The sequence below is a fragment of the Epinephelus moara genome, chromosome 2 (genome assembly GCF_006386435.1).
Source record: "Epinephelus moara isolate mb chromosome 2, YSFRI_EMoa_1.0, whole genome shotgun sequence".
Classification (NCBI taxonomy): domain Eukaryota; kingdom Metazoa; phylum Chordata; class Actinopteri; order Perciformes; family Serranidae; genus Epinephelus; species Epinephelus moara.
Window position 1 is genome coordinate 18773137 of NC_065507.1, and position 27751 is coordinate 18800887.

General features: G+C 41.5%; 1 protein-coding gene across 1 annotated transcript; it reads left to right on the forward strand.

Annotated features, from left to right (window-relative positions):
* Window positions 1–802: 802 nt before the first annotated feature.
* Window positions 803–27510, forward strand: unc119a (unc-119 homolog a (C. elegans)). Its single transcript, XM_050074702.1, has 5 exons — window positions 803–1164; window positions 21440–21553; window positions 23968–24061; window positions 26206–26378; window positions 26518–27510. Exons 1-5 carry the CDS (start codon window positions 1041–1043, stop codon window positions 26628–26630), a joined length of 618 nt encoding a protein of 205 aa, XP_049930659.1. The 5' UTR covers window positions 803–1040; the 3' UTR covers window positions 26631–27510.
* The last annotated feature ends 241 nt before the right edge of the window (window positions 27511–27751 follow it).

The window sequence follows — 27751 nt, forward strand, 5'->3', positions numbered from 1 at the left end:
GGTAGCAAAAATATCTGTCCAATATTTGCAAAGCGAGGGACAGAGCCAGGAAGAGTGAATAAGATTTGCAGGGGACTGTTGACATGTATCACACGCTGGGGAAACATTCTCATAAATTTTTGCGAACCGAGACTTAGTGTGGTAGGCACAGTGTGCTTACATTGAATAAGTCCAAAGGGCTTTTATAGAGTGATGTTGGCCCATGGGGCTGTGCCTGGTAAGTCTGTTAAGTTATCCATCTATTTTTGTGAGCATGAAGACATTATGGTATAGTGTTTGGCTACAGGTAGTCCTCTGCCCCCATGTGGCCAAAAAAGAAGATCAATGTCAATAAAGCTTCAAAAAACCTGAACCAGGACACGTGCTGACACCTGACCTGTTGATGTTCAGTGCTACAGAACCAAAACCCAGGAAAGTAGCCTATGTCATGTCAGCTGTATGCACAGTGTGAAGCTGTATTTACAAAGCAGAGGAAACAGTCGTCATAAACAGCTCTCTGAATGCTGATTAAGCACCCTTCTCTTTTCACACAGCGGTAACAGCCCACCTCAACAAAATATCATTTCAAGATGTTATTCCTGACACCTGTGAACCTCTGCCTCACCGGATGTAGGAGCTCATCTCCGAGGTGAGAAGCGAGCATTGAGTAATCAGTTAGTGCTCCTAAAGCCCAACCATGCACGCACTGGTGTATCAGCAGATGACGAGGCGCGCAGACTGTCAGCCACGCACCACTGGTCGGTTTAAAGCCACAGGATTTGGATTAAATAGCTTGTGAGAGAGCCGATGAGCCTTGAGCGCGGGAGGGGAGGGAGCTAAGGGCTGATTTTTATCTTTTACCGGATCGAGAAGGGGAGGGGGCACGGAGAATGAGTTATTCTTGTAGCAGCACAGAGCCTGTTTGCTGCACGGTGTATTAGCCAGCGCGCAACTAAAGGCTGCGACGCAAGTAAATCGGCCCCTGCGGCGACGACGCCGAGAGCAGCAGAAAGCCCCAGCTCCTGTCAGGTTACGCACCGAGCAGCCCTCTTCTGTTGGACATGAAAGTGCAGCAAGGCTGCAACTCATCAGACATGGGGATCCCGGTTAGAACTGAAGAAGAATTGCGCAGAAATACCGTAATAACGCCCGATGATGTGCTCGGGCTACAGAAGATCACCAAGAGTAAGTAACCTGCTCCTGTAATTGGCACGGTGGGGAGAGTAGTTACAGCCTTACAGTTAGAGGGGATTAGTGAGACCCATCTGCTGCTGCTTCCTTGTTTATTGTGTCTTTCTGTGTCCAAAATAACCTGCGTCCATTTATTGTTTTTATTGGCTGTCTGGAGGAAATACGCACAGATACCATGGACAGCGACAGTCTGAAAGGAGTCTCTCCATAGCTTTAAATAAGACTTTTTAAACATGTCACTGATCAGTTACAGATTTAATCTCACCCAAGGACACTTACTACTAATTAATTCACTATTTTTGACATGACCTCACATGAAACAAGTTTCACAACAGTAATACCAAGGTGTGAATGTAGGTGTTTGTTTCTCTGTATCTGAGTGTGTGGGCATTGTAAGAGAGAAGGTGACTGAATGTACTTCCTGGTGTGCCTCTCAAATCCTGCTGACAAAAAAAGAAAAAGGAACTGGCTCTTACTACATCCTCACCTCAAGACACCTGTGGCTCTGAGGTAACAGGTGGCCAGAGATGTGATCCACTGATTATAGCTCATCACAGACAGTAGTCAGGTGGAACAAGTACAGGAGGAGAATACTATCAGCCTCTTGTTTAACATGTTATGGAAGCTGTTACGATATTATGTCATGGAAGCAGGGTAGGATTTTAAAGGCGAGCAGCAGGCCTGGTTTCAAGTTCTCTATATTAGCAGAGTGAAGTCAGAGGAGTTTCACAAACTTGTAATATCATACTCTGTCACTGGATTACTTAATTTTCTATTGATGAAATGACTGCTGACCAAGATGTTATTGTTTTAAAGGAGCGTGCGACAGTTAATTTGTCCAAAGACAGAAATCTACTTTCCTGAGTCTGGTGATGAACATAGGATGTTGATCTAAGTGTTAGTTTGACAAATAAAAAAATCTCAAGGTCTAAATGTAACAGGGTCAATTATACAGCAGTAATATGTGTAACAAAGACAAATGTACATTTGTTACATTAACTAATATAATATTGCAAAATTAGTTTCAGTTGTTATTACCTGACACGCTTAGGCCTCCATAGTCAATATGTGGAACATTTGATACTACTTTCTGTACCCCTGCATTCACCTTTGGGGGTACCCCACCTATAAAGGGGTGTCTGTCTGTTGTACGCCATGGGAGAGGTAAGCAACACTGCTCTCGTAGTCATTTATGTGTTTTAGGATTGCTAAGCTATATTTATAAGTTCATTTTTCAGCCTAAACTTATTGTATAATACGGCAACATATTCCCGTGTCACTTAATTTGTGTAGGGGCTCGAGTTATATGGTCGTAATTGAGGGAGGATTTTGTTGTGGTCAGGAATAAATGGAGACAGCCTCCAAAGATATCCACAGTCTGGGCCTCTTTATATCAACACAACGCAGATGACACTAGAGTCTAACAGTTACATAATTACTAGCTTTTCTCTGGAGCTTTCAACCTCATTTCATTGAACGTGAGCAGTTGCGCCCCCTAGAGGGACACCCTGATACAATTTCTGGCCACCCCACTGTGTCCGCCCCTGCCAAAAATAATTGGAGGGCTACATTACTGTCTTTAAAAGGCTGTGGTGCGGTCATTTTTTAAGCTAGCGTGAAGGTAGTGGTGTCTTGTGAAACTAGCTTGTCGGCAAGAGGGCTAAATAATGCTGTGTTCAGATGGGATCAGGGAGACGGTAGACGGCAAACAGGATATCATTTTAGAGAATGAGAGCGGAGTGCTGAAAATAATTGAGGCTAGCAGAGAGTGCAGTGGTAGACAGCATTGTCGTTCAAAGTGAAAATATTTGTTCTGCCATTTGGATTTACAACCACGTTGCATAGCTCCTTCACACGAGGCAAAAACACAGGCAATCTGAACAATTACTGGACATTACTGGGAAAATGACATAAAATAATAAAACACAAAATTATTTTATTTATTGTATTTTATTTAATTCTTTGTAAACAATACGGCATCACCATTGCAACATATTGTCATGCATGCTTTGTTTGACCATCCCACCATTCCGTTGGTCTGTTTGTTTGATTTTCCTTGTGCCGTCCAGAACCTGAAGCTACAAACTTAGGCTGAATTTTTGGTGAGGGAACAACTGGCATGGTCATTTTCAAAGGGATCCCCAACACTAACCCTTTCACCTCAAGATATCTGAATGAAAATGGGTTCTATTGGTAAACACGAGTCTCCGCTAAACTCGAGAAGGCTTGTTCCCAGCCTATTTGGAGAACAATGAATCATCTAACAAATGTATATACAATTACATAACACATTAAAACATGATTGTTGTGGAGTGTAGTGTTAACTGTACTGGTATATCTCTATGCACATCAGATAATCAGTAACATTAACTGTAAAATAGCAAACCATTGACATAGATTTTAATTAGCCAATAGACTTCAACCGCACTACAGAACTCCTGAAATTCAGTTATGGTTTTGGGTTTTGGTGTGCCACCCCAAGATTTTCAGTGTCTCCATCTGGCCACCCCTATGCAACAATTCTGGGGGTGCCACTGGATGGGAGCAAACCATCATTAGAGACAGTAAGAGGGGATTTGAAAGCTACCATCATGGACTTACATGGCGTGAAGAAAACCGTCATCAGATCCCCAAATGTTGGTGAATATTTGCATTTTTATTGTCATCGTTAGTAACAGGATTAAAAATCTGCTTTTACTCTCGAATTGATTGCCTGGTGTTTTAATGAACTGACAACAGGACAATTTTTTACTAGTTATTAATTTTTAAAAGGTAAATATGCATTCATTTTCACTGATTCATGTTTATAGCAGTGATCAACAGTGAAGTCGAAAGCAAAGCCCCTTAAACAACCCCCCTTCCCCCCAATTTTTTTAACACCAACTCTTAGCTCTCACACCATCAGATCTGTTTTCCTTTGGTGCCCCTTCAGCAGAAAAGCAATACCAGGGCTCTGTCAGTGCAATTATACCTAAATCACTCATGATGGTGTGGTAATCTCCACTCTCCACCAACATCTACGTAATCTGGATTATGTCAGGAGGGCTGTAATGCAGCATGCTGCAATGACGCGATACACCTCAGGTATTTAATGACCCAGGGGCTGAAGCGTCACTGACTTTGTTTACATTTTGGATATCAGATTAGACATGTAGTTGTTGTGTTCCCTAACCATTCATGTGCCGGCTTTACACAGCTGCAAATTGTAACAGAAAGATATCACATTGTTGACATATGTGATATTTTTTTTCATTTGAGCCACAGCTGAATGGTGTTTGGGTTTATGCAAATGCAGTAATGTTGAATCTCCTTCTTGTTCCCTGTTAAGTGATGAGAGCACAGAAATGTCTCTCCAAGGCCCAATCATTTTAAACGACAGACCACACCACAGGGAAAATCATAGTGTGTCGCACAATTCAGGCTATCATTTCTCTGCTGCAAGAGAAAGAAAATCGCGGTAGAAAAAGGAGGGAAGCAGAAAATGCCTCACCCTGCAGTGTAAATGACTTTTCCAGTTGTGCTTTTGGGAGGTAAATGCCACCATTTTGGGGCAGCCCAGCTCCAGTCTGTCACGGTGGTTCAGTGCTGATAAGCGAGGCACAGCGCTTCATTGTCACACAGTCGGCAGAGGAGAAGAAATATAATCCAGGCGGCAGAGAAGCGCTGCTGTGATATGAAAAATGGCACATTATCAGTTTACTGTTTACATGATGGATGATTTATGATATGCAGGCGGGCAGACATAAGCAGAAGTACTGCTGCTACAGAATGAATAAATCTTGTAGCATTGTAATAACAAGAATTACAGAAATTACTCATGGACAGCAGAAGTGTGGTTTTATAATCAAGCCCTCTGCTGTTAAACTCTTTTATAAAATTGTTTAATCGTGTTCAGTGCATGTCTGAAATTGTTATTTACTTCTCCCACTTTGATCCACCATGTCTAATTCCATGTAAGTGCTCTGCAGTGAGCAGTCAGAGCAAGAGCGTGAGGATTTCCTGTTGATAAAAAGTGTAAACATGCCTCTTACTGGAAACGCTCTTTAGTCTTTCAATTTGACAACAAGAGTATTTAAATGTGAACCCTGAATTTAAGAGATACACTCCTCAGTTGGGTCATAGCAGCCTCGGAGCTTCAGATCCTTGGCTGAACTCACTGTTAGCAGGGATTCAGACAGAAAACAACCCGATAAGACAATGAAATGCGATCCAGGAAGTCCAGTCTGGTAACAGGTTAATGCGTTTAAAGGTTTATCAAGACTGCACAATGGTTTATGATACTCACAGACAGGACTGTACATCAAGTTATCATGGTGCCAGAGCCGCATATTACCTGCAGATAATCTTTGACATACATTTTAGCACAGAACAAGGACTTGAAATGCAAGAGGAATGATTACAGCAGACAAAACATTATTCAATTAGCACCTGACTATTGTTTTAAAGGTACAGTGTGTAGGGTTTAGGGCCATCTATTGGCAAAAATGTTATATATTTATTCAAGAGTCGTCATGTTTTTCTTGTCTTAGAATAAGCCATTCATGTATATGCAAAAAGGGGGGAAGGGGAGATAATGAGGATGATGTGCAGCAAAGCCAGGCCGCTGCTCAGGACTAAGTCTACATGGGGCGAATGCTCCACCTGTTGAGTTAGAGGTCACCCTGAGAGCCGTTTATATCTACATACAGTGTGAGTCCTCTTCCATGGAGTCTGCCATGTTGTTCTACAGTAGCCTAGAGCACACAAACACACAAAACACTGACACTAGAGAGGGCCATTCGTGTTTTTGTGTTTTTGCTTCTTTTTGGCGTCCCCTGTACTTTCAGTTCTGCAACCTCACCACTAGATGCCACCTCATACATACTATATCTTCAAGAGGGACTTCAAAAGATATTATGCAAGAATTTATATTTCAGTCAGAAACACTTTAGTCAAAGAAAACTTTATTTCCACCGGCGGTATGGCTCTGTACTGGGCCCCCTCTGCCTTTCCTCGGGCCTACGCAGAAAGCCTCTTCCACGCACCTATGTGGAAAGCATAAGGCGGAGAGGGCACACTTCTCGCCCTGAATGAGATTCGCCAATTGGTTGCATAGAAAGGAATCATGTGATCCATCAGCTGACTCCCTTCCATCAATCAGCTGCTCCATCAGTTGATTGGGCTGTTTGAGATCAGCTGATGTAGCTGGGATGTGAGCTGAGCTTGACATCGTGTCCTGCCTGAACTAACGCAATGCTCAATTTTTGCAATTTTGGTGCCCGTACAGATTAGGACTGGTGCACCACTGTGGTAAACAACAGTAAAAAAAATAGTGATTTGTGTCACCTCAACAGGAAAACAAGGACTATCCGACAGCCAAGTGTACATTTGCATTTGTTGACAAGCTGGAATATTTAAAACGGGAACTGCCCATTGGTCCGACATCCCATTGTTCCGACCATATTAAACCCATTGTTCCGAAGTCCCATTGTTCCGAAATCATCATGATGCCCTGTGGTTAAGGTCTGGTTAGGTTTAGGCACAAAAACCACTTGGTTAGGGTCAGGAAAAGATCATGGTGTGGGTTAAAATGAAAAAGAAAGTGGCAAACACATAAGCTGTGAGCCTGCTTTGTCTCAAGCCCTTCCCAGCTGACCCAGAGCCAGTCGCGGCGCACCATCAAGGCAGAAATACGCCCGCCGGGAGCCGTTCAGCACCGCGGAGATCTCCCCACACAACCCGGACCCCAGAGTTAATAACAGGAGGTTATGGTGTTTCACTCTCTTCTCTCTATGGCACTTGTATCTCAACCAGTAGCCTACTTTTGTTGCGTTTGCTGATCCTCTATGGTACACAAATACAGTATAGCCTAGTATAATCACATATCGGAACAACGGGACATCGGACTAACAGGATGTCGGACCAATGGGCCGTCGGACCAATGACATGGACCCATTTAAAACCGGCAAATACGATGCCAGAAGCAATAAACTATTACAAGTTTGTGTACTATCTAAAAGATGTTAAAGCTGTTATTTTAAGGTCAAGAAGTTGCATACTGTTGCTTTAATGTCAAAGAAAAAAGCTCCCAACTGCAGATGGAGGGGTAGAGAGGACGATAAGGTTGAGCTGTCGCGGCAAAAGTGAAAATCGTGTTGAGTGGCCACACAAAGGTTGGGTGAAGGGCCTGCTGTCGTAAGGCTCAGTCACACCAAGACAACATCAAAGAACTAGTGGCAATGAAAGCGTACTGTTGCGTCGCCTTATGTCGCCTGTGTCTCGGCCAAAAAATTGCACTTGAACCCACTGTTAAGACTACACCCAACGGCTAACTAGCACGTACATTCTGCACCTGTGTGAGAGGAAATAACTTTCAATAGCAGGCAGCGGGTGTGCGTCCTAGGACACATTGAAGTTGGCCAGTTAGCTCATTACCAACACAACTCAATGCTGAAAAAAACAAAAGGATGTTTACCCCACCCGCATAAACAATAACAGTCAATTACAACCGAAATTATGCTGTGATGGGATATAGGACCTCGACCACACGAGAGCCTTTGTTGCACTGCGGGTATGTTCGCCTCAAAGAATCTACATCGGTGTGTCATTTTGCCTCATCAAAATGATTTACTCAGAACGGCCTGGCTCCTTTTACACTAATGGGTGATCAATTATTTGGTCTTAATAAGTCTGGGACACAGAGCAGTGCTTTATCTACGTCGGGCGGGATTTCCACTCTGTGATGTCTGCCAACACAATGGATACAGCTTTAATTAAAATTGATTGGTGCAGCCGGTTCTTAATCTCCCATGCACAGCTGTCACAAGGTTACTCTTTCAGAGTGATTTGACATGGAGAGAGACGGCTTGTTGCATCCACATCAGTAATCAGCGCAATCTCATGAACTGCCTTTTACTTGCGCTTGATCTTACTCTTTGAACCAGGCAGTTGTTGCCACACTCAGAGTCTTATTCACTCAATATTACAAATGTTATCACGCTGAAGGTGGGTTATGTAAGATCGTACTGTACTATGGAGTTTAAAAGAGTAATAGATCAATACCAATAACTCAGTGATCACTGGCTGGTGCTGATATTTATGGCTAAAGCCCTTTGTTAAAGTCCCACACATACATCTCTGTGTATTTCCATTTCAAAGACCCTCTATGTACCAATAAGAGGCCTCGTCACTGCTGGAGGAGAGATGTTGATGGTCAATAGAAATCAGACACACAGGCCAAAAAACAGAGTGCAGGCAGCATGTATCTCTCCACAGTCCAGTGTTCCCATGGTTCCCAGATCGAGGATTATATACCTCTCACATCACACAAGTGGATTTTCAGTGGCTTGCAAATGACAACCACAGTGTGTCAACAAACAGGCATCCCATAAGCATGTAATTATGATCCAAGCTTAACGTTGTTGAAAAATGTCTCCTGCTTTAAGATGCCCGACCTTTTCCGCTTGTGGCCTCACAAAGTAAAGCAACAGATACTTGTGACCCATCCTCACTGGTTCTATATGTCTGTGAGTCACGACCAGATCAACTCGAGAGTGATGTGTTTCCCTGTTTTATGTGAAGAACATTTTAGGCCCTACAAGAGACAAGCTCATACAGTCATTGATAAAACAGCAATGGTGCGTCCAAACACGCACCACACACTCATATATTGGATTCATGTATGACTACGGTAGTTTAGACAGTGAATGCCCCACCTTCTCTGGATAGGATGAGAGTTCTGAAAGGTCTAAATCAGATTAAATGGGGATGATCCTGAACAGGACGCAGCCAGGCTCGTTCTTTATTTTTGCCGTTTTTGCTTTGGAACTGGGAACCCACACTTAACATTCAGTGTAACATGTATTAATCTTACAGGGTAGCCAGTAGACTTACACAAGGAACCTTTGCTCTCATCATTTCTTAAAGTAGACATCAATTTAAAGTGGCAGTTTCAAAGACCTCAGTCTTGGTTGATTTGGCAACACCTGTGCATATTGGTGGTAACAGCAAACGCACTTTAATACAACACGTCACAGAGTTCTGGGCAGCAAAGCAAACTATTGTCATTTTATTTAAGAAGTAAGGCATTAACTGGCCGTAGTCTGTGAATGGTGGTGCAACCATGATCTGATTTCATGCTGCACTTGAGTGTGTGGACACCAGGGCACAGATAGCAAGTTGAAGGTGTGCAGCCTGTCTCCTGCAGCTCTTCATGTAACATCTCACTGTGGCAGCTCCCTCTTGTTTCCATTGCTCCCTGCAGTATTTCAAACTAATCTTCAGTCAAAAAATATAGAAAATGACCATTATCTTGTTAAGTAGATGCATTTTAATAACAGATAGTGGTAAGTGCTGGGCTCACTGACAAACACAGTGCATTTCCTAGTTGTACTTCAAAATAAAGGTCATGTTTCGACAGTTAAATGCTTTTAACGTGAAGATGCAGCAGTTGGAAATGTTCGGTTTGCATTAGCAGTAACTTAATACAGTATTTTTTTCCCCGAATGCCACCCTTGACACCCAGTTCATAACTGGACTGCTAATATATATGAGGACTGCAATACTTTCAGCAGTCGGTCATATGATGGCGAACTCATTCGGCCTTATTCTGCCTCATTCGGCGATAGATTGTGACTGAGCTGATATTTATTTACATGAAAATAAATTAGATTATTACTTTGAATATTTAGCTTCACTATTTTTGGGCTCTCAGCTGTGCACAAAGCGAAAAAAAAAGGGGACTGAAATGTTGTAGTTGCTTCCAATACCTTGTTGCTCAATAATGGCTTGAATCACACACTCACATAGTTTGCAGGGTGACTTTTGCATGTGATTCCTCTAGAAGAAAGTATTTAATTGACAAATGATACACCATTTTACTGTATTATTACAGAATTGGAGCGTTGCTAATTTGAATTAAACTTCACAGAACTTCCTGAACACAAACTGTCACTGTCAGTGAGGCTTTTTCTCTTTGTAGATTATGCAGATAGAGAAGACGGAGAAAAACAGACAAATCATTAGTTTCCCTCTAAGTTCCTTTTGTGACAAAGTGGTCAGTGTGTGTGTGTGTGTGTGTGTGTGTGTGTGTGTGTGTGTGTGTGTGTGTGTGTGTGTGCATGCTGGAGACAAAGGTTAGATCATATTCTGCAATTAAGCGGTGTCATGTGGTTCACTAGAAGAAAATAAACTTATTAGTGAGTGAGCTACTGATACATTCATACATGGTGTGTGCTGCACAGTGTGAATGTTCCAAGTTGAAACCATAGTCTGATGATTGCAAAACCTCTCAGTCCTTGATTGCTTTTAAATACTGTATATTTTAGCCCAAATCTTCCCCAGCTGAGCTGTGGAAAACAGGTCTTTCTGTTTACAGTTTTATGAGTGATTTCACACACATGATTTTTCCAATTAAACATAATCACACCCTTTGGACAAAAAGTATTAAAGGCCCAGGCTAAGTTTAGTATTTTTCAACCTGGGCCCTATTTTCTTATGTTTTTGTGTCGAAGTGACTAATAGGAACAACGGTTTTTGAAACTGGTCCAGTAATGTGCAGGACTGCTGCGGAAACAGGCTGCAGTATAACCATTCAGGGCATGTTTGCACCATCAATTACATCCACTAACAGTGCTTCTTTTTGCCACTGACAGGCTCAGATTGTTCATCTAACAGTCTGACAACATTATGGAAAGGAGACTCTACAGAGACAGACCTTTTTGTTAGAGTCATTTTTGTTTAACCACCAACAGCAACAATGCTTCTTTTTGCCACTGACAGGCTCAGGTTATTATTTGAAGCGTGTACAAACTTAAGGAGTAGATCCCTACAGAGATAGTCCTTTTTGTTTTTCCACAAACAGCCTTGAAATTGGCACTGCCAGACCCACCAGACTCAATTTAAATAAACAGTAATTTTATCATCATAAAACACACTTCACTGAAAGTCAACAGAAACAAAATAAAACTCCCAAAACTATCCTGATTTGTTTTTCCACTGTTCCAATAATTACCAACTCTGGTTTCAATGAAATAAACCCTTAATTCACCCAGTTAAATGCGAAAAGATGTTGACTCTATACACACGAAAATTAGTGTCAGTTTAAATGGAGTCTTGTGGATTTGGCAGTGCCAAATTCAGGGTTGTTTGTGGTCAAACAAAAGGGACTATCTCTGTAGGGATCTGCTTCTTAAGTTGTCATTCACTTCAAATATTAATCTGAGCCTGTCAGTGGCAAAAACAAGCAGGTATATTGGACGTAAATGGAAATGTGCTTTACAGATTTACAGAATACAGTAATGCCAGATGAGAAGACTGACGCCAGGCTAGTTGGGTTATTCAGTTATTTAGTTTCTTGCTGAAAGTTAGATTAGACGATCTCATCTCTGATATGCTAAATATGAAGCTACAGAGGGTTAGTTTGGATTAACACGAAGAGTGAAAACAGGAAAGCTAACATAATCGGCCTATGAGCACCTCCAAGGCTCACTAGTGTCTCGTTTGTCACACAGAGCCAGGCTAGATGTTTCCTCGTGTTTCCAGTCTTTATGCTAAAAAAATGTCCTGCCTGTAGCTTCATATCGACTGTACAGACATGAGAGTGGTTCTCAGTAAGAAAGACAGTAAGCATATCCCAAAACGTCAAACCATGCCCTTTTTTTCATCTTTGCGGTTCAGTGAGTTTAGATCATTATATTATGTTTGTCCTCATAAAATCCTCTCACAGAAGAATTATTTTTTTCCACTCAGGCGATGCGGGCCGGAGAAAGATAAGAGGAAAGAATCTCATCTGCATTCAGCTGCTCAGAATGCAACCTCTCTGCGAACCTCAGCGTTTGCCAGTTTGCCTACAGGTGCTGTTAACCGAGACATGAAACAGCTTGCCATGCACAGGTGCACTGTACATCACAGTGTGAACACCAAGGTGTGATGCTAATGTCACTAACTGCCTCCGGCTATGGATTATTTTAACATGAAGACAAGTAAATATGTCTGCATTGTTCTTCCTCATGTTCTGGGATTAATTCAACACGCAGTCTCCGCATTGATCAGAGACCACAGGGTCAAATGGAAAGAAAAAGGCATGTGAAGTCAATCCCTGTGGCTGAAAGTCTGTAACTCTGGGCTAATCTTGGGGATTAAGGAGCTATAAGTGGCAGCTCGCTTGCTCTTTATGAATGCCACTTTAGTGTCAGACAGGCTCTGTGTATCTGAACACAGGAACACAGCATGACTCAAGACTTGGTGCTAAATTTACTCGCTGTAGAGGGGCTGCTGCCAGAGGGATCTTTTCAAGACTGTATCGACTTCGTACTCAAGTAGAGTGAAAATTATTATGTTTAACAAGAATCTGCTGTCAGTCTTTGGGTCTATGACTAATGTGTGTTAACATGGATGAGACTGACTGTTAGAAACCACACAGTAAAATCCTTCGTCAGGCTAAAGACATGACATTAGATACATGGAAATCACGTTAAGATAAATGTAGAAATACCAGCATGTAATTATGGCAGATCACCTATTCTGGGAGTTAATGATATGATTAAAGCATATTGTAATCTGTCATGTCACATTGTTATTGAAGCCAGTGTTGACACGCACCCTCTTAATATTCTGCATCAGATCTGCACATCCTGATCCCTCCCTGTGCTTCAAGCTAGCGAAATCAGGCAAAAGGAGGCCCTCTGTCTATAGGAGGAGGCCTCAGACATATACCTCCATCAGACGTGAAACGTTTCATTTGCATACCACTGATGCCTAACCTGAGATACTCCGCTTTGATTCGCTGCTGCACCTTGTTGTTGCGGAGCAGCCAGGTGGATGAGGGGAAGGAAAAAGACAGGCTAATCGAGCTGGCACACTATCAGAAGGAGCGTTGCTAGGTGACGGTGTTGAAGGAAGTGAAGTGGAGCACTTCGTGTGTGTGTGTGTGTGTGTGTGTGTGTGTGTGTGTGTGTGTGTGTGTGTGTGTGTGTCGATGAAAGACAAGGAAAAAAGAAAGAAAGTACTGAGGTATGAAAATGTTTACTGGTATCATGGTTTACGAGACAAGGTGATTCATGCAGTAGGTAGATAGTAACTAACTGATTTGTTTTGCAGGAAGTTTTATTTTCATTTTAATAGTTTGACTTTGCACAGACGCACAGTTACGGCAGGGCTAATTTCTTTCCAACACTATTATGTCCTATGAAAAGAACACAGTATTGTTTTACTACATCACTAGGGCCACTTGCACTGAAGCCATAAACTACAAAATAATGAACGTAGCCCCTGTGATGTCACCAATCGGTTTGTGGAATCAAATTTTGATGCCTTGAGTTTGGCATTTTGGTCAGGGCCATCTTGTTTTTTTGTTGTTTTTAGCCAAAAGTGACCATATTTGGATTAGAACCAAACTTATTGAACACTTGAACATACATCAGCATGATAAGAACCTAAAATGACAGAAACCATTTTTGGGAGACATTTTTTTGATGTGCTTTGATTGTTTAATTTGGCTCATGTCCCAGCCGACAACAGGGAGGGCGCAGGGTTTATGACTTCTACTGCAGCCAGCCACAAGGGGGAGAGTGAGATGTTTGGTCTTCACTTTTGGTCTTCACCTTTTGGGGAGTTGCCATCCAACTTTGTGTACAGTCTATGTGCCAGACTAGTTCATGGTCAGCTAAGCTAAGCTAACTGACTACCGGCTGTAGCCCTATATCGAAAGAACAGACAGGGAGTTCACTATGGAGATTTTTCACACAAGTGAAAAGTTTCCATAGTAAGTTTTTATCATCTGACATTTGTTTTAGAAAGACATGCATACTGTTTTGTTGTTAAACTGTACTGTGAACATCTTTGATCCTTTATGCCTTTTTCTGTATGAGTTATGTAATTTAATTACTTTTACAGTGTAAAGCACTGATCGTTGAATCTATTCCAGCGATATGTTTTCAGAAACCACTTAGAAATCTCTCTACACTCTGACAAATGAGAACGTTTTGCCCCAAATAAGAAATGTATCATGTAACGATCCTAAATATTCCCAAATGCAAGCCCAGACATCTGCTATAGCTGTGAAACAAGGCTGTGGTTCATCATAAAAAAAGACAAATTGCAGCCTATAAAGGAGGCTACATTCATCATAATCAAGATGTCTTCCTCAATTAAACACTATCCTCGTTCTCTGTATCCTCAGCTCATTTTCTCCATGTTTCCTCTCTGTGTCTCTCACAAACTGAAAATGACTCTCATCGTTCAGTGTGTGTCATTTGTTCCTTTTCTCTCCCCTCGGCTCACACTTCATTTTGTTGTTACTAAGCAGTGATTATTTGAAAAGATTTTTATTACTACTCCTACAAACCTCTAAAATACAGTACAGTCAGTCGTCATCATTCAAGCTGCTCCATGTGCACAGACTATGAAATCAAAGCAGTGCAGTCTAAAGTTGGTAATGTGCTCTGGGTTTAATGCGACTGTGGGAGTGAAATGGTTATGTGTGAATACTTGCACTGGACTGGGTGAAAGTGATTTCACCGGCTGAGCTATCAGATGAAATGCTCCATCTGTCTTTTTCAGCACATTCTGGCAAGTCGCCATCTCTGATTCACAAAATGCATCTATCGGTCATCTGCCCACAAAGAGAGCTGCTCTGTGACAGCTACACGAGATGCATTCAGAGTGCTCCGCCAACAGATTTTCAAATAAGTGACATTTTTGTCAGAAATTATAAATTTAGTGGATGACACATAGTTTACCCTTCAGAAAGCTCCTTTTCTTACTTGACTATGCATTGAGGGAACAGGAAAATGTGTCACCTTTACTGATATATTGTAAGTGTAGTTTGGGTATGAACGTTAGTGCCTTCATAAACAAGATAAAACAACAACATTTTTCATATTATGGTGAGGACAGATTGTTTGTTCATTCAGCAAACCGACATATATGTTCAGGAAAACTGTGTCAGGTAATTCTGTTGCAGTCTTTATGATGAGAACCAGACAATTTTGATCTATTTGGTAATTTCAATTAATAAAATCCTGCAGATTTTATGGGCATTTAATTAATCCTATTACTTAAGTCTTTATTAATCACATTATAGTAAAAACATTGATATTGAAAGACCACACAACAAAATGGAATATGTTATATTTGTTTTTAATCACCCATTACGACTGTTATCAGCCCATTAAGTTGTCATTATCAGTTGTCATCACTTTCACTATAATGCGTCAGACGGTGCAGAATACCAATGGGCCAGAAGGTGCATATCAATGTTGTGAAATGGCCACAGTTTCATCAGGTTTCAGTTTCACTTTTGCCACAACCAAGGGGCTAGTTTTAGGAAATGACCGGGGTCTGGGTTAAATATGTACATTGTTATGTAAGTTGAGTACATTATGTTGACTTTTGGTTTCACATGGGACACAAACACTGGTCTCCTGGGTGAAAGTCCTGTGTTTGTTTGACCCATCTACCCCCCTGACCCCTGTACGCAACCTGGTCTCACACCCAACTTGTCAGTTGTCATTTTTTTGTGGGCAGCTGTCGGATGGCAAGTCCAGTTGCCTACAATATAGCACTCATGATTACTATGACTTGGATAACTGAGAATCTACACCGACATGTTGCCAATCAATTTGGGAAGAATGGGAGGCAGATGGATCAATCAAACCACAGACTTTCACCCAGGAGATCACCGTTTGTGTCCTTCTGTGAACCAAAAGTCAATTAAGTTATTTTGAAGAACATACTCTGCTAGAAGGTGTAGTATACTGTGCCAGTAACGTATGTCACATGACGTTGCATTACGTTGTTAAACGCATTTATTTTAAGCCAAACAATGTTCTTTTTCTCAACCTAGCCACCTGCTTTTGTTGCCTAAATAAAGAAGTAAACCACAAGGTTTTTTACCTACGCTATTTTAAAAAGACTGTATGCACTTAAAAAGCTAAATGTACATTTCCTGTAAAAAACAGCAGTCTATTTTGAAAGACACAATGTTTGGAATAAGTGTCAATTGTTACACTGTCCCTGAGCATCAAAAAACGACGCTGGAGGGATACCTGAAGTGTCATAGTTTGATGTGTAGGGCCACTGACCAAGCCTCTGTATTGGACAAGTTGGGAGTAAGAATATATTGCCATACGCAGATTGTCTTAATACTACATCAACTGCTTTCCTCCTTTGTTCCCGTCATAATTACTACATCCACTAGAGATTGCCAGCTAACAATAAATGTAAATGTAGGAGGTAGAGTAGGGCCAAACTACCTCAGATCTATGCTTCAGTGAGAACTGATAACAGCCATTTGATTGGCTGAGAACGGCTTTCTGAACCTACTTGTAGGTGTAGCAGGCCCCTTCTAACCCATTCAATCAAGTGGTGATAACAAATCCCAGTTCACAGTATCGATAGTATAACACAGAGACAAACATTAATATAACAATATAACATTAATTACAGAAAATGCCATTTATATGATGTATTTTGGAATGAAAAAGTGTACATTTACTCACTCATTTACTGTCATTTTAAATAGGAGCAGTGCAAAAGTATTTCTGGGTATGTATCATATTGTACATGTATGTATTCTTATCATGAGAAGCTCAACTGGTGAACAGTGTCACTGAATGTTGATTGTACAGTATTATACAACAGTATTTGGTCCAGTTTATGATTGTTTAAAGCTTGTCCTCTAGTTTTGAATTTATCTCAAACTCTCTATAATGATTAGTTTCAGGCAATGCTGTGTGCAAGCACTCTATAAATAGTGTGTGAAAGTGTTTCCTTGCTGTGGCTTTAAAGAAACACAATCCCAGACTAACAGTAGGCTTATAGTAATATTCTCAGAGCAGATAAGCGCCTCACATCAAATGAACTGGCACTAGAGGGCACTGCATCAAACAGCAGCTCTCTAACCCTCTTACTGCAGTCTGGGAGGCAATATAAAGAGACTTTGCGTTTTGGAGCCAGAGCAGCTTTACATGGCAGCGTCTTCACCAGTCTTGTGATGTTTTATCACCAGAGATGAACCCTGTGCACTCTGCAATGCATGTGCAGGGAGATGCAGCAGCTGCAACTGTATACATACTATATACATGCACATAAATATACATATATATATATATATATATATATACTAGGTATACATTCATTCTGCACACATGCATGCATACTGTATATACAGTACAGTGCTTAATGACAACATCCCTCTCATCAGTATGTATTCAATTCACGATCAGTCTACAGTTAATGCTGAATTTAGTTCTTGACATTACACAAGGTTGTTAATTATGTATAACTGGGGATATTCAGTTATTCTAGATATTATTGGGGGATCAGCACGTCAAAGTTAATGTAGTATTTGATTACATGAGTCAAGAGGATTACATAATGGTCTTCATTTTGATATAAAAGTAATACATAAGAGGGTTTAAATTTTTCCAGTCTTTTACTTCTGTGCCTCTTGTAGTTGTAAAACCCCTCTTGAATGCTATAACATAGAATTCATAAAAACATTACTCTCGACACTGCTGTAAGGGCTAAAAAAATGGGCTTAAAGATGAAATCTGCACATTTATTTAATTATCCAGCCATGATCCATCTTATCCATTGATAAGATTTTATTATACGCCATATCAACTCATTCTTACTACCAACTAACTTGTGAAATACAGACGCCTGGTCAGTCGCCCAACATGTCGAATTATGACGCTCTAGCTAACCCTCCAGTGTCAGTTTTGGATGCTCAGGATTGGTGTGTCACTTTACGCTCAGTACATGTATTGTGTCTTTTCAAAATAAACTTCCGTTTTTACAGGAAATGCACAGCTTTAACTTGTTAAATGCATACAGTCTGTTTTCAAAATAAATTTAAAAAACCTATTTCTTCAGGTTTAGTCAACAAAAGCATGTGGTTAGTTTTAGAAAAATACATCGTCATTTGGCTCAAAATAAGTACGATACTAATGCAATGTCATGTGACATACCACACTAGCCTTGTATGCTAGACATACTAGCACTCTGCATTGTTATTAAAATAACTAGATTGAATTTTGGTTTCACACTGGACACAAACAGTGTGTCTCCAGCGTTTGTTTGACACATCCATTTCCCCTCCTGGCCACCACATGTGGACTTCTGTCTCATAATAGGCCTATTATGGCAGTTGCTCGGAGCGTCAAGAAATGTCGCCACCACTGCTAACAGATGCCTTGGTGCGTAAGTATGGAGTGAGGAGTGAGACCAGGTTGGCCTTCAATATATATTTGCATTTAGTCAATGGCATTTTGTCAACATCGACTAACAATCACTGTGAGATGTCATAATTTAAAGACACTAGATATTATGTCGTCTTTTCTGTGGTGTCAATGTCAGAAATTTGCAGATGTTTGCGTTAATTAAATAGGAGAGCTGTGTAGTCATAGTGTCACATGGAATCAGTGACACCGGTGTCCAAAACATGCTGTCCACTCTATTAAACAATAAGCTCTAAATAGTCCTGCCTCACAAGAGAGACATTTTTAGACAAGGTGTCAGGTATGGTGTACTGTACTCTATGAAAAGGTCTATAAATATCTCAGAGCAGGTGGATAAAGCCTGTGTGGCCCATCTGCTGTCTAAACCTCCGAAACAGTACAGGAAGCAGCAGTGTGAGTTTTTTATATGCACAGACACATGTGCACAAATCCACAGTCCATTTCATGTGTGTGTTTATCTTATTCCGACCTGCATCGTTGCCCCTCACTGTGTTTTTAAATGTGTTAAAGTTGTCAGTGAGAAAGACCCTTCAACCCTTATGCAACATAGACTACTAATAATAGCTGTCCCTGCCATAACCCTAATGAGATAGTAGGGGTGCGTGTGTGTGTGTGTGTGTGTGTGTGTGTGTGTGTGTGTGTGTGTGTGTGTGTGTTTCTCGACCAGCCGGTCCATGTGATGGTAAAACACAATAAGCCTCTTAGGTCTAATCCAGCCCCGTTGGGAGGGGAGTGTCTCACACATGTTCACACACACGCACACGCACACACGCACACACACACACACACACACACACACACACAGTGTAAGCATGACCAGATCTGTCATCCTGCTCAGGGTACTTGGGTTTCTGTCTTCCAGTGGGCTTGTGTTCCGTCAACTTGACGATCCTGATGTTCAATGCAAATAAAAACCTGTTAGAGAAAAGTAATAATGACTGTGAATGCAAAATCAAAATACAACGCAACATCAGCAATATTACAATAAGGAGGAGTGTGTGTTATGTCTGTTGATGTTAAATTATTTCTATGGTGTCAATATAAAACTATACATGGGACTTGTATGCCTATCAAGATTAAAGATTTAAAGGGCACATTTGCAACCTGGAGAACCTTTCCCATGTTTTTGTGCCTTAGTGATCAATGGGAACAACATTTTTTGAATTTAGTATTGAGAAAGAGGGCTGCAGCCTGCAGTGGTGAAACAGGCTGCAATGTAACCACATGATGCATGTGCGCTCCGTCAATTTATGTCCATTCAGAAGTGTTTGTTTTTGTCACTGACAGGCTCACCTTATTATTTTAAGTGTATGACAATACTATAGAAAGGATCCCTACAGAGATAAACCTTTTTTTTAAGAGAAAGATCCTTTTTGTCTAACCAGAAAAATCCCCAAAATCACCATCGCCAAACTCACCAGCCTGCATTTAAATAAACAGTAATTTTAGCATGCATACAGTCAGCATATTTTAATGTCTAACTGGGTGAATTAAGGGTTTAATTTCAACCAATCCAGAGTTGGTGTGTGCTGGTACAATGGACAGACAAACCTTAACAGTTGTTGAGAGTTTTATTTTGTTTCTGTCGACTCTGAATGAAGTGTATTTAACAATGATAAAATTACAATTTCTTCAAATGGAGTTTGGTGAGTTTGACAATAGTGATTTTGAAGCTGTTTGTAGTTAAAAAGGATCTCACTTTAAAGAAAACAAAACAAGAAAAACTTTTCATAAGTTGTTAGACACTTATAATATAATCTGAGCCTGCCAGTGGCTAAATGAACCACTTTTAGTTGACGTAAAGTGATGTTGCACAATTGCCCTGAGTAGTTGCATTGCAGCCTGTATCATGGCTGCAGTGGTGACACTCAATATTGGACCAGTTTCAAAAATTGTTGTTCCTATTGATCACTTAGCTGTAAAAACATGGAAAGATAGGGTCCAGTTTGAAATATACCGACCTTACCCTTTAATGCTTTATTGTGATGTCAGTCTTCAACAAGTACTTCAAATTAAATGAATCAGCTTACAAACCCCCAGGACACACATTAGAGGCATTAAACTAGAGATAAAACCATAAAAATGACCGTAGGCAAACACTAAAAACTTGCAGAGGTACTATAGTTACATAAAAACTTTTTGCTGCCCTGTTGTTGTTTTGTTATGTGCAAAAAAAAGGACTTGAAAGAAATGTAAGAGGTTGAGAGAACAATCCAGGTTCACTGAGATCAGGCAGGAAGCAGGCTAACCAGTGAATGAATGAATGAATGTTGTTTCATTTAAATACATGCCATCGTTTTTCAGTCTTCTAAGAAGGAAGCACAGCAGAGACACAGAGTCACGCTGAGATACAGTGCACGCACACTGTTAGATGATGTAAACAGCTGTATTTATGTTCTTTTCTTCTTATTCAAATTGAAGATCTAAGGATTGAAGGTGTCATATGTTGAACAGACTGTGAAGCAAATTCACAACTAATAATTCTGGGCGACATAAATTAAACTTACTTGAGTTAGCTTGTCTGTCTTGAAATGTTTGTGCTGACTGATGTAACAAATTACCGAAATGTAATTCACACACACAACAGAGAGATTTAGACCGATGCTTTGTTCATTTTACTGCATGGGTTGCATGCACCGTATAAATTGGCTCCACAAACACAAAACCTGTCGCACAGGGTGTGTACTTATTGTTGGTGTCATATCTTGGCGTATACAAAGATCTGATGTGTAAAAATAGCATCCCTGGCCTTATTGTGAGGTGACAGTGGTGAGCATCCAGCAACGACAGCAACAAAAGGTCAGGAGAATGTATTTAGCACAAAGCAGGTTTGTGAATGAGATCAGCTCAGACTTGCCCATAACAGCAGATGTGATGGTATCTTGGCAGAAAACTACAGAAGTGGCAGTTTCTCACTAATTGACAGGTTGCTGCCTGACATGAAAGGTTTGCGTCATTCATGGTGATGTCATGAAGAGATTAGAAATAGACTGTTTGTAGGATTTTGGTGAGAATGAACTCTAAAGTTACTGTCTCTTCTTTTTCAGATTATCTTTGTTCTCCAGAAGAAAACGTCCACATGATCGACTTCACCAGGTTTAAGATCCGTGACATGGAGACGGGGACGGTCCTGTTTGAGATTACTAAACCTCCAACACCAGGTCAGCTCCAAACCTCAGAGACTAGATGACAGGTTATGAGACAGATCCGCAAACTTCTGAATATATTATAAAGGCTGAATTAAATACCTCACTGACTGTAATGTCCTGTAAAGGGTATTTTACTTAAGTGTGGACTTGAGTCTTGACTTGGACTTCGAGTCACAAATGTGGTGACTATAGGGCCCTGATACACCAAGTCGATGGTTGGCTATTGGTCAATGAACATCTGTCGCCCTAGTTTTTAATGTGTGTCCCACACCGTTGGCAATAGCTGGCCCTTGTTGGCTACTTTCGGCAAATTCAGCATGCCCCATGAGTGAAACCAATCAAGTTCAGTGCACGAGAAGAGAAACAGTAGTAAGAAAAATTTAGATTTTCTTTTTTTTTTGCCATTGAGCTCTTTAGCCAAAACAGTTCATAGTTGTTTGTGTCATTATTCGCTTGTATTCGGTATTCGCTTGGGTTGTGCTAACTGGCTAACTAGCATCTTGAATGCATCCTGTTGATCCTCTGGTTTCCCTTTTTGAATGATGAATACAGACAGCCGCCCAACTGTTGGTATGGAGAGTTATTTCCTGTCATGCAGGTGCATAATGTACATGCTAGTTGGCCTTTTGCTATAGTCTCTGCATTGTGTTCAGGTGCAACTTTTTGGCCGAGACACTGCTACATGAGGCGACACAACAGTTGCCACTAGTTCTTGATGTTGGTTTGGTGTGTCTAAGACCTTAGACTCGATTTAACAAAATCAAAAAAAGCCTTGCAACTTGACTTCGACTTAAAGCCGCTACAAGGAACTTTTAACTGGATATGCAAAAGTCTCTCGTTTCTGCTGATGTCTGTGCGTGACCTACAACAGCAGATGAGACCATCGGTGTGAAGATAAGCTATTTCTATATAGTGTATATCCATACCTTTAGGAAACTGGCTCCGGGTCCGCCCCAGGTCGCTTCCAGGACGAAACGATTTACGGCACTCTTACCTAGCTGCTTACATTTATAGTGACTCTTATAAATAGTTGCTATTCCTCCTCCTCCTCGACCCGACGCCTGCGGGGAGTTAAAATAGCAGCAATCATCGTGTAAAAGTTCTGTGAAAGCACTGGACTCACCAACAGTCAGCCACGTCTCAGTCACACAGAGAGAAAATCCAATCCTCGGGAAGTCAGGAAATCCTTCAGGATAAACGTTTTGTTCGCTAGCGATCTAGCATTTACCAGCCCAATCCTGGCAGGAGCCGGCAGGTCCACGGCATTAGCTGTCCAGGGAGCCACACACAGAGGCCGCAGGTTGCGCAGATTCACCCCGCGCCAGCGGGGACGAGGAGAGCAGGGGCCGCGGGGCTGGAACACCTCATCCGGGCCGACAACAGGTACCAGCCAGGTGTCGACAGGGTCCAGCGGGTCCAGACAGGGTCGAGTGCCGAGAAATAAAGAGGCGAGGCACCGCTCCATACTCAGTCCAAGAAGCCGTGGAAGTGCTCGCCAAACAGGCCTTCAGCCTTACCAGCCGACCGCTGCGTTTACCCCGGCGGCGGTGGCGCTTACGCCGGAGAGGTGGAGCTGGGGCGCGGCAGAGGTGAGCTGGGATCCCCGATAGGAGCGGGGGCAAAGTTTTCCCGTCTTGTTGTTTCATTCATCCCCAAAACAAACACATGCGCGAGCCAGGTAAGCGTCTTTACGACAATATGCGCTAGAGCTCATGGGAAATGTAGGCTTCATTCCGGCACAACACTACCACTTTTGTCCACAGGGTCGCCAAAATCAACTCAAAATGAAAGTTCCTTGTAGGGACTTTAAACACCAATGATTCATGGCTTCACTTGGGACTTGAGCCTTTTGACTTGAAAATACTTGATACCTTCCCCCAAAACCAAAGACAAGTATGAAAAGTATGGTAGTTAAAAAGTGTGCCACGAATCACTGAATTTCCCTTCATTTCCTGAATCAGCTAACATTAATGCAATTCATTCCCAGGAAGTCGACAATTAATTCCCCAGATCATCTTTGTTTGAACCGATTCAACAGCCATTCGTCAAGTTCCAGGAGAGAACCATGAAGAACTAACATTTCTTTATTGAGCGCCAATTGGAAAAAATGATACCGAAGATAATCTGGTTTGAGTACAAACACTAGCATGCAGGTCAAAAATTACAGAGGGAGATGCAACACCTCTGAAAAACTTGTTTTAACAAATGAATACGAATTTTTTGAAACACTCATGATTTTTGTAGATGTAATATATTGTTACTCTGTTGTTAAAATGTTAAACGACTTTAGACCTCTGCTATTTTACTTGATAGATTTTATTGTTGTATATTTAAGGATACGTGAGTATAGGCAATATAATAATGGGTATTTTTCATTTCATATTGTGAGATGTAGTTCTGAACTCTCTGATATGTCTCCTCTTTAGCCGGAGGCAGAAAGCACTGTGACCCCAACGCTGGCCGTTTTGTCCGATACCAGTTCACCCCAGCCTTCCTGCAGTTGCGGCAGGTCGGAGCAACGTAAGTTAACATTCGGTGTTCTTTCGGAAACTGAGAGACAGAGAGAGAAAGAGAGACGTGTCCAAAAAAGCTGCATGATGCAATAATGTCCAGTACAACCCTGCTGTACTGACAGAGGACACATACCGCATGTGGGAGGCGTGTGGGAGTCAGTGTGGGACGGCAGGCTGATGATGATATGTGTGAACATACAGAGCAGCAGAGCCCACCTGCTGAGTCAGGCACCAAGTATCTGTCAGTGCTCCTGAGTGGTGTTCATCATCATCAGACTCCTACTCTGTGACTGACTGCAGATTTTAATCCAACCCAGTAACTGACTCAACCAGATACTAAAGGCAGAATAAAAGGGCTCAGTGTATCCTAGATATAATGTTTTATTCACCAAATAATGGTCGAGGTTTTATATTTTTATTTAGCATTGTACCTCAGAAAAGATAAGTGTTCTGTACGGTGAATTTAAAGGATGATTCTAGCCGAAGCAATTATGATGGGGGCGAAGGAAGATGTCAGGTAATGCAGTATAAAGAGCAACAAAACAACAAAACAAACACAGGACTTTTGCCTATTTGTACTGCAAACTGATGGGGGTTAGGCATTGGCCTCAAACGACTGGGTCAGGACAGCCTGTTTGGCAGGGTAAAGGACCTGAACAGATCAGGTTTCCGGTACGCAAGTTTCTTTTGTCCTAGGATGGTGAAGGCATGACTTGCTCTAACCCCAAACAATATCATTCCTCTTGTCTAAACGCAACCAACAAAGTCAACAAGTTCGATCCAGAGTAGGGTGGGTCATGCCTTTGCTATCCTAGGAAAGGAAAATTTGCTTCTGGCACAGACCAGGTAGTGATAGATTTTCACCCAGGAAATGGTAACATACTCAACTTGTGTCATGTACATACAGGACTTATGCATGCAATTTAAATTATGTAGGAAACATACTGATTTTAATCTAAACCATGAACTTTTCTCTCAACGTAACCAAGTAGTTTTGGTGCCTAACTACGACTGTTAGTACACACGTGTAAATGGACGGCACTTGTATGGCGCCTTTCTAGTCTACCCACCACTCAAAGCACTTTTACACTACATTCACCCATTCACACTCACATTCACACAATGGTGGCCGAGGCTACCGTACATGGTGCCATCTACTACTCAGTAAGCATTCTCATGCACTCACACTGATGGAGCAGCCATCAGGAGCAATTTGGGGTTCAGTATCTTGCCCAAGGATACTTCGACATGCGGACGACGACCCGCTCTACCTCTAAGCCACAGCTGGCGTGTTGCGCCAACCCTGTGCCATGTCACTGGTACTCCCCAACAATCATATATGTGTTTTGGGAAACCTTTTCTGTCATTTAAGTATGAGAACATCATATTGGACAGGAAGTAGACATCTGTGAGATGTTGAATCCACAACCTGCTCCCGTGCACACTCACAGTTCTTCTGCTTAATATTGAATTTCAGTATTTTACCTCCAAATTAAGTGTTAAGATCATCTGGATCAACTGTTGTCTTATTTACTGTTACAAAGCAGTTCAGACTAGGACCCAAAAGCAGACCAACAGACAGTCTGAGTTTCTAACAAAAAGCGAGCTTTAATATAGCTGAATGAAAACATCCAGATACAGCAGGCAACTCAAAGTCAAAACGAAAGCCAAACCAACCAGGAAAAACACGATGAACAGGGATGAGCAGAGGAATAACACAGGCAAGAATGCAGAAACAACCACAGATGACCTGACCAAGAACAAAGGGAAACACAGGTATATATCCACAGAAAGCTAATCACAAGAACGAGACACAGCTGGAGTAGGAGGACATGGGCAAAAAGAGGGAAATGGGGATTGGCTAGCAACAAGGGTGTGGAGGGGAACACTAGGGTGGAGCAAATAAGACTAATACACAACAGGTGTGAAGGGAAGACTCTGGGAACAGGGAAGGACTAATGAGACAGGTGTGACAGAAAACAGGCGGGAAAACACACAAAGACAGGAAGTAAAACCAGACACGACACATGAGGAGAGAATCTACAAAATAAAACAGGAAGCAGATTAAACATGAATGAATAACATGAAACAAGAAACACAAACAGAAATCTTTCAGGTTGGTGAATTAATTTCCTCTCTATGTTTCTGCAGAGTGGAGTTCACAGTGGGAGACACACCCATCAACAACTTCCGCATGATTGAGAGACACTACTTTCGTGATCAGCTGCTGAAGAGCTTTGATTTCGAGTTTGGCTTCTGCATGCCCAGCAGCAAGAACACGTGCGAGCACATCTATGAGTTCCCCGCGCTGTCCGAGGATATCAGTGAGTGTCACACACAATAAGCCAACACACACGTGGTGACTGCAAGAGACAAACACACCCACGCAGAGGTGCTTTATTAGATCTAGCAGGATATAATGATGCAGAATCCTGAGTGTTGTGATTCTCTTTTCTCTCTCAGTGCGCGAGATGATCCTGCACCCTTACGAGACACAGTCTGACAGCTTCTACTTTGTGGACAACAAGCTGGTGATGCACAACAAGGCAGACTATTCCTACAGTGGGGGGCCATAGGAAGACCGCCCTCCACCCTTTACTCCTCCCTGTTCTAGACATTTTCCATGTACCACTTCAGGACCAGAAGCAGATGAACTAACGGACAGTTCACTGGCATTAAACGCTCTTGACTCACTCCTGTTAACTCCATAAATTTCCATTCAGGTATTCAGCTGCCAGACCAATAGATTTCTCCCTTTGCCTCTTTGCAGGAACATCGAATTCTGCCAGTTTTATCATCACTTTGCATCAGTGTGTGTGAGCGAGTGTGTGGGCAGCAAACACATGCAGTGTCTGTACATACTGTTGATTTCAGTCTGTATATGTGGGTTCCACTTGATCATCAGGAAGATTCATTTACATTTTGTGCGTTTTGATAGCTATTAATAGAAGAGAAAATGGCGACAGTGAGTCAGAAACACACCATGAGACAATGAGAGGAAAGAAGTTACCCTAAAAAAAAGTTTAATAATAATAACTAATCCATTCAGATGCACATTTATATAGTTTGTATAGGAAGCTCATTACATTCTAACTCCTGAGGTTTCTTAAATTTCTAGTAGCACATGTCCGAATGATCCATTCTGTCATCGTTCGTTTGAACGACAAACAGAAATGTGTACTTTGTCTATTTAAATGTGTCATTTGTCGTATGTTTCCATGTAGTACTACTACTTCAGGAGTATTTTTTAAATGAATAGCTAGCCACTTTGAAGTGTCAGAAAACCTTCATTAGCCAAAAGTCAGATACCAATTTTGATATCCAGTACGTTCTCTGTAGTACTGAACACTGTGTATACTTTAATTATGATAAATGTTTTAAGTATAAAATTAAAAAGTGTGTAAAGTTTTGACAGCGGAAATTCCATCACTGCAATAAATATGGGATTTTTTCGAATTCTGGAGATCCATTGTTTTTTGTTTTTTCACAAAATATGAAACTGAAGAAAGAAAGTGACCATTTGTGTTGTGTTGTTCGTGAACGAATCGTTCAAAAGAACAAATCTGTTGAGTGAACGTACCGAACTGAATCACTTCTGGAACTGATTCGTTGATTTCTCAGTTCAGTTGAGCTCAGCAGCGAGCGTGCAGGCCAGGAGTGACGAATCACTCAATGAACGAATCACTCGGTGAATGAA